Raw genomic sequence first — 14853 nt, 5'->3', positions numbered from 1 at the left:
ACTCTAGCTGAGATTTGATGTGAGTTTTTTCAACAATGGCTTTATTTTTGCCACTCTCTCATAAAGGCCAGTTTTGTGAAGCACCCCCGCTATTGTTGCCGTATGCACAGTGTCTCCTAGCTCAGCCGTGGAAGACTGTAACTCCTTTAGAATTGCCATAGGTCCTCTTTTTGAGGACGGCCTGTTCTAGACAGATTCACAGTTTTTCGATTTTCTCTCCATTTTTTAATAATGGACTTTACTGTGCTCCAGGGGATATTCAGTGCCTTGGAAATGTTGTTATATCCTATCCCTGACTGGTGCTTTTGAAGAACCTTATTCCAGATTTGCTTTGAATGTTCCTTTGTCTTCATGATGTAGTTTTTGTTAGGAAATGTATTAACCAACTGTGGGACCTCCTAGAGACAAACGTATTTAACTTGAAATCATGTGAAACCCCTTAATTGCAAACAGGTGGACTCCATTCAACTAATTATGTGGCTTCTAAAGACAATTGGTTGCACCAGAACTTATTTAGGTGTGTCATAGCAAAGGGGGTGAATACTTATGCAATCAATTATTTTCTGTTTTGTATTTGTAATTAATGTAGAACCATTTGTAGATTTTATTTTTCACTTTGACATTATGGATTTTGTGTTGATCAATGGCAAAAACTCCTAATTAAATCCATTTTGATTCCATTTTGTAACACAATAAAATATGGAAATTTCCAAGGGGGGGTGAATACTTTTGAGAGCCACTGTATATTTCTCTAAGAACATAAGAACATAAGTAAGTTTACAAATGAGAGGAGGTCATTCGGCCCATCTTCCTCGTTTGGTTGTTAGTAGCTTATTTATCTCAGATTCTCATCAAGCAGCTTCTTGAAGGATCCCAGGGTGTCAGGTTCAACAGCATTACTGGGGAGATGGTTCCAGGCCCTTATAACTCTGTGTAAAAAAGTGCCTCCTGTTTTCGGTCCTGAATGCCCCTTTGTCTAATCTCCATTAATCTCTACTAACGCAATAATAATTATTCTTGAAACTTTGTATTTTTAGTTTACTAATTACATGTAAATTTTTGCACACAGCCTGCTGCTTATTACTTTCCGCAGTGACACTGTGCCCGCGTGGAGCCGACTACTTCTGCCATCCCATCCAGGGATCAAGCAGCTTAAGTAAGCTGACTTGTGCTCTCATACAGGCTGCTAATAACTCTGGCTGGAGTTGAAATAAAAAATAAAATTGTTGCAAGTCACAGCACGTGTACCGTACCAATCCAGTGCAAGTCACCGCACGTGTACCGTTCCAAGGTTGCCATGCCAAGGATATCATACCAATCCGGTGCAAGTCACTGCACGTGTACCCTACCCAGGGTACCATAGCACAGAGGTTGTTCAGATTATAGTTTTGTAAACTGCATCCGCCGTCTTACATTCTGTACAAAATATTGCTTCTGAACAGCCTGTGGCAGTACTGTATTGGTACATTACTGTGCAGTGGTGCTTGGGTAGACTGAGGCAACAAGTTTTCACTGTGTTGTTGTTGCATCATACTGGTTTCCTGTGACATGCAAGGCCAGTCTCCCAGTGGAGGTAAGCATAGCAGGTGCTGTTCTTGCCGGCGGCCAGAGCATGCAAGAGAGGCACTCGCTGACCACAGATTCTGCAAGTTTTGTCGTAGCGTGTGTCTCTCAGCTCTGAAGAGACCAGAGCAGGGATCTCCCCAGTCACCTGCTAAAGACGTGGCTGCATTTTCTACAGATGGCTCTGTGCCTACGGAGAGTGGGAAAAGTGCTCTTTTCTCCTAAAATGACAGAGGAAGAGGAAGAGTCACCATTCTAAGAGATTGGCTGACTGAGCAAGTGCAGGAACTCTGGGCTTTCTGAGCTACTGCATGAGTGCACTGCTCCCCCTCCCAGACTGGCTGCTTCCTACCTCGAATTTATAATGATAGCCAGGTGCAGGGGATAATTAATAATAAAACAATTAAACAAAAAGAACAAACTCATGATTTTGGGCAGGGAAGATATTAACCCTCTCCCTGTTGTGTTACTATATATATATATATATATATATATATATATATATATATATATATATATACACACACACACACATACAGTGCCTATAGAAAGTCTACACCCCCTTGAACTTTTTCACATTTTGTTGTGTCAGTGCCTCAGAGTTTCATGCATTTAAGTGAGGATTTTTTTCCACTTATCTACACACCATACTCCACACTGTTAAGGGGGGAAAAGTTTTTATTGAGAAAAAAATTATATATTAAAAATACAAAACTGAAAGATCATAATTGGATAAGTTGCCACCCCTTTGAGTTAATACATGGTGGAAGCACCTTTGGCAGCAATTACTGCTGTGAGTCTGGTGGGATAGGTCTCTACCAACTTTGCACATCTAATTTTGGCAATATTTGACCATTCTTCTTTACAAAACTGTTCGCTCTCTCAAGTTCCTTGGGGATCGTTCATAGACAGCAATCTTCAAGTCATGCCACAAATTTTCGATTGGATTTAGGTCAGGGATCTGACTGGGCCATTCAAGGACATTTACCTTTTTGTTCCTTAGCCACTCCAGTGTAGCTTTGGCTTTGTGCTTTGGGTCATTGTCATGCTAAAAGGTGAACTTCTGTCCCAGTTTCAGCTTTCTTGCAGAGGGCAGCAGGTTTTCCTCAAGGACTTCTCTGTACTTTGCTCCATTTATTTTCCATTTTATCCTGACAAGTGTCCCAGTCGCTGCTGATGAGAAACATCCCCATAACATGATGCTGCCACCACCATGCTTCACAGTAGGGATGGTGTTCTTTGGGTGATGTGCTGTGTTGGGTTTGTGCCAAACATAATGCTTTGCATTTAGGCCAAAAAGTTCAATTTTAGTTTTGTCAGACCACAAAACTTTTTGCCACATGGCTACAGAATCTCCTAGGTGTTTTTTTGCATACTTCAAACAGGATTCAAGGTGGGCTTTCCTGAGTAATGGCTTCCTTCTTGCCATCCTACCATACAGGCCAGATTTGTGGAGTGCTTGGTATATTGTTGTCACATGCACACTTTGACCAGTCTTGGCCATAAAAGCCTGTAGCTCTTGCAAAGTTGCCATTGGCCTCTTGGTAGCCACTTAGTCTCCTTCTTGCTCGGTCATCTAGTTTGGAGGGACGGACTGATCTAGGCAGGGTCTTGGTGGTGCCATACACCTTCCACTTCTTAATAATCATCTTGACCATGCTCCACGGGATATTCAAGGCCTTTGATATTTTTTTATACCCATCCCCTGATCTGTGCCTTTCAACAACTTTGTCCTGGAGTTCGTTTGAAAGCACCTTGGTGCTCATGGTTGAGTCTTTGCTTTGAAATGCACTATCAAGCACTGCTGAATTTATCCTGAAATCATGTGAATCACTGTCATTTAACACAGGTTGCCACTTAACTTGGTGTGTGATTTTGAAGGTGACTGGTTACAGCTGAGCAAATTTAGAATTGCTATTACAAATGGGGTGGAAACTTATCCTACCAAGCTACTTCAGTTTTTATTTTTAATTAATTTAATACAAATTTCTAGATTTTTTTTTTTCACTTTGAAGTTGTGGGGTAAGATATGAAGATAAAAATGAAAAAAAACAAACAAACTATTTCAATGCATTTTAATTTCAGGCTACAAGGCAACAAAAGGTGAACATTTTGAAAGGGGGTGTAGACTTTATATAGGCACTGTATATATATATATATATATATTATATATATATATATATATATATATATATATATATATATATATATAAACTTTTAAAAATTTTAAAGTATATATATATATATATATATATATATATATATATATATATATATATATATATATATATATATATATATATATATATATATATATTTTAATGTTAGTTGACTCTTAGTTATTTGACTGGTCAACCTCTCTTGATATTGAAACTGAAAAGCATGTTTTTATAACTTGGCTTCATATTTATTTTCTATTATGTTCATACTTTTTGATATATTTGAAAATATAGAATATATATATACAATGTAATTGTAAATATAATTGTATAAGAAATTTGTTAAAGACTAAAACCCTGTATTTATATTTAAATATTAACACATAATTGAGGCGTCATCCTGTATATTAATGTATATTACCAACATAGTGGGGATGTTCCCTAGGATACTGAGGTATTAACACCTGCACATAGCTAGCTGCTACACTGGTGTCAGAAGTTAACGGGATACAATGAATAGAGAAGATGCATAGTGGAACCCGACGGAGTCATGATTGTTGTATGCTGAAACGCCAGGTCAGGAGCAGACAGTGTGCGCTTTCATGGCTGAAGGCAACACCAATTGTGAAGGCTCTCAGGAGAGCCGAGAGAGAGGGACCTCCAGATCACAGTGCAGCGTTCCCAGCCCAAGAGTCAGGATCCACCTCGCTGTCCACCCCACAGCCGGCTGCTGCTGTCGGAGAAGCAGCAGGCAGTGAGACTGGAACTCCACTCGATGTGCGCCTCCGACTACCAAGTAGGATCCACATGGAACTCCCCCAGCCGCCGCCTACCAGGGCCGAGCTGCTGTCAGCCACTGAGGCAGAGGAAGGCGAGATGCTGCCATCCGCAACGAACCAACAGCCTGCCTCATCCCAAGGACCAACACCAAAGCTGCTCTGGTTCAACGTCACCTCTTCCCTCGAAGCCTTCCTCGCAGAGTTCAAACTGCTCTCTGCCAAATATGACTGTACAGACCACAGGAAGGCTACCTACTTGTCTCAAGCCCTGGAGGTGTTAGCCTCTGAAGTGCTGTTGGACCTGAGCTGGGAGGAGAGGGTCGACTCCACGGCACTGACCACAGCTTTGAAGCGGCAATTCAGAGATTGTGATGCCTACCTTGGCTTACAGGACCAGCTCCAATACCGGAGGAGAGGACCGGGAGAGAAGCTGGGGGCTCTAGCTGTGAACATTGCATGCCTGGCGAGATGGGCATACAGTGATGAGCCCAACACCTTGCACTGGAAACCTTCCTGCTCAGCCTGTAACCACTGCTCCTGTGCCATCAGTTCCGCCATGCTGGCCAATGAACATGAAGGAAGCAGTAAACCAGGCCACAGCAATTGAGGCCGTGCTACAAGGCGAGTAGCCCCTACCTCCCTGCATCACACAACCACCAGAAGGAACACCAGGCTGCGAATATGGATACGATCCCCTGCCAAGAGGGAGACCTGCCGTCCCAAGCAGAGATCGAGCAAGAGAGTGTGCTGGAGATGTGGCCAGCCTGGGCAACTTATGGCTGATTGATGCCACCTGGAGCCCCAAGAGATGCCTCTGCCAGGACCAGATAGAAATGGGATGGGGTTCCAGTAGGAGGGGCACTGTGAGCCCAGCGACTCAACTCCAATATTAATGACTTCCAGTCCTCTGACACCATCATGGTTGGGTGTGCAGGAGACAGAACATTCTTCCACACCTCATCCACATAGAGGGAGTCCCCTGCACTGCCCTAATTGACACAGGGTCATTGATTACCATCATTCGACCAGACGTGCTGCAACAGGCAGAGATGGATTAGAGAGCAAGAGTCTACCCAACCCCAGTGCAGTTGAAGACTGTCACTGGGGAGCTGGCACCCATGGAAGGGAAAGGATGACTGCAAATTGAGTATGGAGGGGTGACAAAGTACCATGAAATTTGGCTGGCTGCAGTACAAGACCCCCCAATTCTTGGGCTAGACTTCCTGTGTGGGGACCCTGCTCCACTTACACCATGGGAACATCGCCGCCCCTGACCGTGTCAACCCTGGGCTGGTGCTGAGGCCCCCCCGGGCCTAACTGCTGCTACCTCATCTGCCACTAGCCACCCGAGAGTGCCTCAGCCACACCGCAAACCCCAGCACTAATCACCAGCGAGCAACCTGTTGCCCCAATCAACCCAGCCCGGGACCTGGTCGGCAGTAGCTGTGAGAGACTTTGCCCAGAGCAGAATGCCCAGCTGTGGGCACTGCTGGCCGAGTTCCAGGACAGCTTCTTCGCCTGCCCTGACTGGCTGCATTGACCTGGTGCAACACACCATTGATACCAGTGAAGCCCCATCAGACAGTAGCCGTGCCGACTTCCCCTCTCCCGGCAGGGAGTAGCGGACAGAATCCTGAAAGAGATGCAAGAGGCAGACATCATCTAACCCTCTGACAGTCCCTAGGCCTCCGCCGTGGTGCTTGTACCTAAGAAGAACAGAGATTGGTGCTTTTGTGTAGACTACCGCTGCCTCAATGACACCACAAAGAATGATTATTTTATCCCCTGCCATGCATAGATGAGTCACAGGACTTGGTGGCTGACTCAGCCTGGTTCAGCTCCCTAGATCTCCACAGTGGCTACTGGCAGGTCCCTTGAAGCCCACTCCAAAACAACTTTCTTCACAGGGAGAGGACTCTGGCAGTTCAAAGTTCTCCCCTTCAGAGTGTGCAACACGTCCGCCACCTTCAAGAGACTGATGGAGTGGGTACTGAAGGGCAACCCCCCCAATCCTGCTTCATCTACTTGAACGACCTTGTGGTCCATGCCGCCACCTTCGATGACACCCTAACCTGAGGGGGGTGCTACAATGATTTAGGACTGCCAGACTCAAGCTGCACCCCAGTAAGTGCAAGCTGATGCAGAGGGAGGTTGCATTCCTGGGGGACCGTGTAGGGAAGGACGGGTATCCGGACTGATCCATACACAAAATTAAGGCAGTCAAGAGGTTTGGAGAGCAGAGATAGATCTCTTTGCCTCCCAGGAATCAACCCACTGTCCCCTATGGTTTTCAGTAACAGGAGGAGGGGACCAACTGGCAGTAGATGCCTTGGCACACCAGTATCTGAGGCAACTGTTATATGCCTTCCCACAGCTCGCCTTGCTCTCGCTGTGTCTGGAGAAAATTCAGCTTACCATGGTTCTCCTAGACTCACCCATAAATGACAATGAAGTCTGTGCACACAGTCCCTTTATGTCTTCGGGTCCGGGCCTTGACTGCCTTACAGGCTCGTCCGAGCAGCATTGATATAGATTATTCAGGTTTCTGGGTCTTTAGGAGGTAAATAGCCATACGGTAATGGTAATTCTATTTCAGGGAACCAGGGTTCGTCAACACACTGTCCTGAACACTGTCCTTGGGGTTAACAGCACAGGACACTTTGGGGTGAGCAAGACCTTGAGACGCCTGTGACAGTCCTTCTACTGAGGTAGTTGTCGGATGGATGTGGAGGACCACTACCACTGGTTCGACGACAGCCCGCAAGGGACTCCCTGGACAGTCTCACACCCTGCTTCGACAGTTCCCAGTAGGGGCACCCATGGAGAGAATCGGGATGAATGTCCTTGGCTCCTTCCCCTTGTCAAACAGTGGCAGACACTTTATGGTCTGAGAGGCGTGCACCATGGCGGACGCCCTGATTGAAGGATTCTTCTCCCGCTTTGGGGTCCCCCAGGAGCTGCACTCCAACCAGGGGAGTCTCGGGTGCTTGCTGTGGTATATCACCACCTGGGGATTAAGAAGACCAGAACCACCCCCCTTCATCCCCAAAGTGATAGCTTGATTGAGCGATTTAACCGAACGCTCTCCACCCAAAGCCACCAGCGAGACTGGGACCTTCAGCTGCCCCTTATCCTCCCTGCATACAGGGCTGCCATGCAGGAGTCCACGATCTGCACACCGGCCTTGTTTATTCTGGGTAGAGAACTCCAGATCCACACCGAGCTACTGTTCAGGTGCCCACACTACCAGATGGGTCAGAGTATGCCAGCCACCTGCAGGACCAGCTGTATGTTGGCCACCAGTTTGCTCAGAACCGCCACCAGGCCACAAAATCCGTCAAAAGCGGAACTGTAGCTTTGTAATAAATTTATGTGTTTCAAAACAAGGTTAGATGTTCTTGTGGAAAATAAAAATACTCATAAAAAATCACAGTAACACATTTAAAAATAATTTTGACACATTTTTATATGTGAAACAGCATTTTCTTACTCAATGTAATATAGTTAGGGCTTGTAGTTTTAGTTTTTTAATACCTTAATTAATAATAATGCAGTGGAAATTAATAAGCTGAATTTGGCAATTAAAGCCAGAACTAAATGCAGATTCAAATAGAATCAGGTGAGATCAATGCACGTCGTTTGTTAACTCAATCAAGATATGAGGGTAAAAAGAAACAACTTCCTTTGGTATAGTGTTTGATTAAGAATGCAAATCGGCTCAAAATATGTTTAAAGGGACATCACGTGATCAAAAATAAAACTTGAAAACTAGAAGCCCTAAATACAGTTCAGTTAAAAAAAAAAAAAAAAAAAAAAAAAAAAAAAAATCACATGTTCATTTTACAATCTGGATGTAGACAATTTTCAGTAGTTTAATGTTAAAAGTCAAACTTTAGAGCATACTTATATCAATTCTTTAATTTGTGCAAAATCATATGCAGGACCAACTAACATTTATGTCATGTTACAAAAAAGCATAATGCACATGCAGTGTCTTCATGATAGTACCTTGAATGTAAATTGTAAGAAATATTGAATGTTCTCATGGCAGAGTTATCTCCTTCGACCGACACCTCTCCTGCTGGCTTTTGTACAAGAGGCACAGCATGCTGTTTTATAGTAGGAATAAACACAAAGTCTTGCTTGAACCACCACATTGCAGTTGAAGTACATATCTCTGCAGTTTTCATCTAGGAAGGAAAACAAAATATTAACTTATATTAGGATATACTTTTAGTTTGACTTTTTTCTATTGATTTGGAAGAATCTTATTTATACTTTATTTAGTTTACTATGATTATTTGTTCCTAAATATGAACCCTTTGCAGAAACAATGTCTGAACTGTTTGTATTACATGATCTGCAGCCCCATAATTTAGCTTGCTGTGTGGCAATCCAGCCAATCTAGCCCAAGTATTCAGGAGAACACAAACTTTAAATTAAGCAGTTTAAAGCATAATTTAACCATGTTCTAACTATACCAGTATAGTTTACTAAATACAGAATTCATGTGCATATCAACAGGTCTTAATTTATTATTTCAGCAGCCCTACCTATTTCAGGGATGCATTGATGAAAGTTGCATTCTTCTCTATCTTCTGGCATGAGGAATGGGTCACAGCTGCCACTCTGTGTCATGTCGTCTGCCAGACAACGGACTTCTCGTACCTTGTAACCACCTTCACATGGTTTTGAACACTAGAGAAAAAATATAACGTTTCTTATAACACATCATTTGTATATGCATTAATATACATTTCTTTCAGCATTTACCACTCACTATATAAAATGTATTTATTAAATAAAAATTAAAAAAAAAAACATTCCTACTTTCCAACAAAGTAATTGATGTTAGCTTACTTACAGCAAACAAGATTAGTTACTGGTCTTCAGTTTGGAGGTGTGTTTCTGATATCTGTATACAGCCTACATGTCTGAAAGACTGTTTAATCTTATTTGTATTGTATTTAGTGACATTAACAAGAGTATCAATTAATCCTCGTTAAAGAAATAGCTGGTGGTATTAAAAATAGTTCAATGGTATTTAGATCCATAGCTGTTTATATATTTGAAATAGACTCCTTGATGTGCTTAGGAAATGTATATGAAAATATACAGGGACTTTATTCTAGAATGTTCACTTTGTACTGGAAATTCAAAAAACAAAAACCGTTATTTCATTCCCTGAAATAGAAATGTTACCATTACCTCATGTTTATTTAATCTTTAATACCAGTCTGGAAATGGAGGAAGTTAGACCACAGTCGATCTACCCAGGAGTGGTCATCCTACCTAAAATCTCTCCAATAACAAACCGGAAAATCATCAAGTCACAAAGAACCCCAGAGTAACATCTAAGAATCTGCAGGCCACTCTCGCCTTGGCTAATGCGAGTGTTCAAGACTCAGCTATCAGAAAAAGACTGAACAGGAATGGTGTTCATGGAAGGATAGCCTGGAGGAAACCACTGCTCTCTAAAATGAACATTGCTGCCCATCTGAAGTTCGCCAAAGAGCACATAGATGATCAACAAGACTTCTGGAACAATGTTCTCTGGACAGACGAGTCAAAGGTAGAACTTTTTGGCCTGAATGAGAAACATTTTGGTTGGTGAAAACCAAACACTGCGTTCGAACAGAAGAACCTCATCCCAAACGTCAAGCATGGAGGTAGGAGTTTGATGGTTTGGGGCTGCTTTGCTGCCTCAGGACCTGGACGGCTTGCCATCATTGACACAACCATGAATTCTGCATTGTATCAGAAGATTCTAGAGGAGAATGTTAGGCCACCTGTCAGTGAGCTGAAGCTAAACCGAAAGTTGGTCATGCATCAAGACAATGATCCTAAACATACAATCAGATCTACAAAATAATGAATGCAGAAGAAATTTCACATTTTAGAATGACCTAGTCAAAGTCCTGACCTAAACCCCATCGAAACGTCGTGGCAGGACCTTAAGCGAGCTGTCCATGCAGGGAGCCCTCAAATGTCACTGAGTTGAAGCAGTTCTGTATGGAGGAATGGGCCAAAATTCCTCAAAACCGATGAGAGAGACTGACCAACAGTTAAAGGAAACTCTTAGTTGAAGTCATTGCTGCTCAAGGGGGTTATCTTTATCTATTATTAGGACTTAGATTAAGATCTAATAACATTTTAGGTTTGAAATATGTGAAAAAGTGAAAGGTCTAAGGCGTTCACAAACTTTTTCTCTTTATTGCTTATATATTACACTTTTGCGATTATTACATGTTATAGTAAATTTACTTCACGTTTTGTACACTCGGCCGTGGTTGTTCATGTAAATTCCACAGCAGCCTTGTGTCCGAGCGAAGCTGGCAGGTTGTGGGGTCAAAACTCTTAGGTAGGCACCATGCTTGAAAAACGGCCCACTTGTACCCATACTGGGAACGTGTGGACACCGCTCTAGCATTCTATAAGGTGCCAATGACCTTATTAGATAACCCAAGGTAGCACCCTGACCTGGTCTTGACTGATCTTTACAAACAAAAGTGGAAACATGGCGAGTGGCGGAAAAGCACTGTTGTGCCAAGGCATCTGTTGCCAGCGGGTGCCCATATATCATGGAGAACCAAAGGGGACAATGGGTTGATTCTTGTGAGGCAAAAAGGTACACCTGCGCTCTCCCAAATCGCTGCCAAATGAGGCTCACCACATCTGGGTGAAGCCTCCATTCTGGGGACTCCCCCTTGAAAGGAATTCCGCTGCCCAATTCCTCACCCCTGGCAGACGTAGTAAGAGGAGGTGATGGTGTGTCCAAAGCAACAGTTTGCAGGCTTACCGATGGAGATATGGTGACCTGAGGTTGCCGTGGTGGTTTATGTAAGCCACCACAGTAGTTTTGTCCATCCGAACAAGCATGGGTCTCCCTGAACCTCCTGTAAAAAAATCTGCAAGGATAGAAACACTGCTGCAGTTCCACAATATTTATATGGAGACCCTGCCACAGGGGTTTCTATACTCCTTGTGCTACCCTGCCATTCCTCATGGCGCCCCAGCTGAGGCTAGAAGCATCCATGGTGATAACCTCCCTTCTGGTAACACTGCCCAGTGCTAGGCCTAAGCGCAGGTAGAGAGGCTGTGTTTACCAGGATAGCGCCTGCAAACACTGCCGAGACACTGTCAACAGGTGGCCTGGGCTCAATACGGGCTGAAAAACCCTGTTGTTGAACCAGGCTTGGAGAGACCACATGTGCAGACGACCAAAAAGAAGGCTCTGGGAAGCTGTTGCCATCAAGCACAGAAACCTTTGAAACATCACAACTGTGAACTTTTCGTTAAGCTGAAAAAGATGCAGACAAGCAGCGATTCTCTGCACTCTGTCCTCGGACCTGGAATCCAGATGTACTCCTAAATAGGAGTCTGTCTGTGAAGGTGCAAGCTGGCTCTTTGCAGGGTTCACTGACAGACCCAACCGATGAAGGTGGTCTATGACGAGCTCCGTGTGAGCCACTGCCTGCACTGGAGACTGAGCACAAATGAGCCAGTCATCCAGGTTATTGAGTACCCTGATGCCCCTGAATATCAATGGGGCCAGAATAGCCTCCATGCACTTGGAAAAGCACTTGGGAACTCTTGGTCAGCCATGTCCTCCGAGGCAGTGATAGAGAGCAGGAATTTTAAGTACCTGCACTGTGCCTAGGCACTAGTACAGTATTGTACAGAAAAATGCCATGTACAGACACAGGGCATAGCACAATGGTGCAGTGCACAATGCACAGTACACAGTTTACGGTACAGCGGTACTGTACGGTTGGAAATAGTACAATACTCACAGTAAGGTGCCTGTACGGTGCACGGTACCCAATGTACGGTGCACACAGTAAGGTATGGTACACAATGCACAGTACACACACACAAATGTGCGGTACAGTGCTCAGGTCACCGTATACACGGTACACTAACAACCACGGCTGAGTGCACAAACATGAAGTAAAATTACTACAACACGTAATAATCACAAAAGTGTAATACACACGTGATAAAGAGGTATAAATCAGATATAACTGTGTCACTTATCTGTTCATAGATCTCTGTCTCTAATTGCTTCAGGTTGGTGAAAGGAAAAATGATGACAAAAAGGGAGACAAAACCGAACCAGGTAACTACAGACCAAGAAGCCTGACTTCTATATAAGCTCTACTTATATGTAAACTTATGGAAACTATAATAAGATCCAAAATGGAAAATTACCTATATGGTAAGAGTATCCTTGGAGACAACCAGCATGGTTTTAGGAAAGGGAGATCGTGTCTAATTAACCTGCTTTTTTTTGAGGATACAACATCGACAATGGATACTTGCAAAGCATATGACATGGTTTATTTAGATTTCCAGAAAGCTTTTGACAAAGTCCTGCATAGAAGATGAATTCTCAAACTAAATGCAGTGGGGATTCAAGGAAATGATTACACATGGAATATGGAGTGGTTAACATGTAGAAAACAGAAAGTACTGATTAGAGGAGAAACCTCAAAATGGAGCAAGGTAACCAGTGGAGTACCACAGGGATCAATATTAGGTCCTAGGCTATTCCTAATCTACATTAATGACTTAGATTCTGGTATAGTAAGCAAACTTGTTAAATTTGCAGAAAATAGGAGGAGTGGAAAACACTATTACAACAGCAAATGTCAACAGCATTCAGAACTGGGCAGACACATGGCAAATTACATTTTATAGAGAAAAGTGTAAGGTACTTCACGCAGGCAATACAAATGTGCATTATAACTATCATATGGGAGATACTGAAATTGAAGAAGGAATCTATGAAAAAGACCAAGGAGTTTATCTTGGCTCAGAAATGTCTTCATCTAGACAATGTGGGGAAGCTATAAAAAGGCCAACAAAATGCTTGGATATATAATGAAAAGTGTTGAATTTTAATCAAGGGAAGTAATGTTAAAACTGTACAATGCATTAATTAATTAGTAAGAACTCATCTAGAATATTGTGTTCAGTTCTGGTCACCTTGCTACAAAAAGGATATTGCTGCTCTAGAAAGAGTGCAAAGAAGAGAGACCAGAATTACTCTGGGTTGAAAAGGCATGTCATATGCAGACAGGCTAAAAGAATCAAATCTATTCAGTCTTGAACAAAGAAGACTACACTGCGATCTGATTCAAGCATTCAAAATTCTAAAATGTATTGACAACGTTGGCCCAAGGGACTTTTTTGACCTGAAAAAAGAAACAAGTACCAGGGGTCATAACTGGAGATTGGATAAAGGGGCATTCAGAACAGAAAATAGGAGGGACTTCTTTACAAAGAGAATTGTGGGAGTCTGGAACCAGCTCCCCAGTAATGTTGTTGAAGCTGACACCCTGGGATCCTACAAAAAGCTGCTTGAAGAGATTCTGGGATCAATAAGCTACTAACAACCAAATAAGCAAGATGGGCCGAATGGCCTCCTCTAGTTTGAAAATGTTCTTATGACGATGTTTGTGTCAGCAGTCTTTTATGCCCTCAGGGGCAGAAGCGACTGTGTCACTCACACTCCGTGCTGCTTTGATATAGTTATTCAGGTTAGATGGAATTAAAGGCTTAATACCCATGAGGTAATTGATACATTTCGTACTTGATAGGGAACACTCAGTAACATGTTGCGATTTTTTTTCTTAACACCTTGAAGGAATTAAAAAAGAACAGACAAAAAAAGCACACCTTCAAAAAGTATACATCATTAAATTGAAATCATAACATACATATATTGTAATAAGGCTGCTAAAATAATTTTACAGATTTCATGTTAATAAAACTTAATGGCTTTTAGAAATGCTGAATTTTCAATTACAGTACATTTAGTTTGTAAGAAATGTTATATTGGTTTACGTAGCGATTATGAAAGATTATGTACTGTTATACAGTATTATGTAGCCTTTATGAAAGTGCAACAGTACATGCCCTATTCAAACAAAGCGTTACTGAGAGTACTACGACAGATGTGAGTAATACAGCTTCTTTGATAAAAGTGTGTAACATCAAGCAAAGCCTTAGTGTAAAGCAGAATTGACCACGTGGCCTCTACCTTTTGAACAAAGAATCGCAACAGCACAAAATTAATCTGGTGCAGCTATTTTAACAGCATAACAGATGTAATACATCTGGCTCATAAAGGATTATCTTTGTTCTTTTTTTGCAACTAAAATGAAGCAGATGTGTTATTTATGTTTAACCTCTGATTGCAGCTTCAAGCAACAACTAAACAGTAATATCATATATCCAGAATTCTTAAAAAACGTATTCTGGAACAGGTGCCTGTTATTTGAAACAATGTCTTCACACATAGTTTACTGCCTAACTACAGATTATAAACTTTATGCACTGAAGACCCT

The 14853-nt window shown here is 42.5% G+C and overlaps 1 protein-coding gene across 1 annotated transcript in view; it reads right to left on the bottom strand.

The window, feature by feature from the left end:
- Positions 1-8293: 8293 nt before the first annotated feature.
- LOC121294796 (thrombospondin type-1 domain-containing protein 4-like) overlaps positions 8294-14853 on the bottom strand; it is a 64192-nt gene continuing 57632 nt past the window's right edge. Inside the window, exons 11-12 of the mRNA XM_041218887.1 lie at positions 9055-9199; positions 8294-8691 (exon numbers count right to left, since the gene is read on the bottom strand). Coding sequence (XP_041074821.1) covers positions 8555-8691; positions 9055-9199 — 282 coding nt within the window. The 3' untranslated portion in view covers positions 8294-8554. The remainder of the gene's footprint in view (positions 8692-9054; positions 9200-14853) is intronic.

This window comes from Polyodon spathula, chromosome 2 (genome assembly GCF_017654505.1).
Source record: "Polyodon spathula isolate WHYD16114869_AA chromosome 2, ASM1765450v1, whole genome shotgun sequence".
NCBI lineage: Eukaryota > Metazoa > Chordata > Actinopteri > Acipenseriformes > Polyodontidae > Polyodon > Polyodon spathula.
The sequence above is the reverse complement of the archived record's forward strand: the minus strand, read 5'-3'. Positions and strand labels throughout refer to the sequence as shown.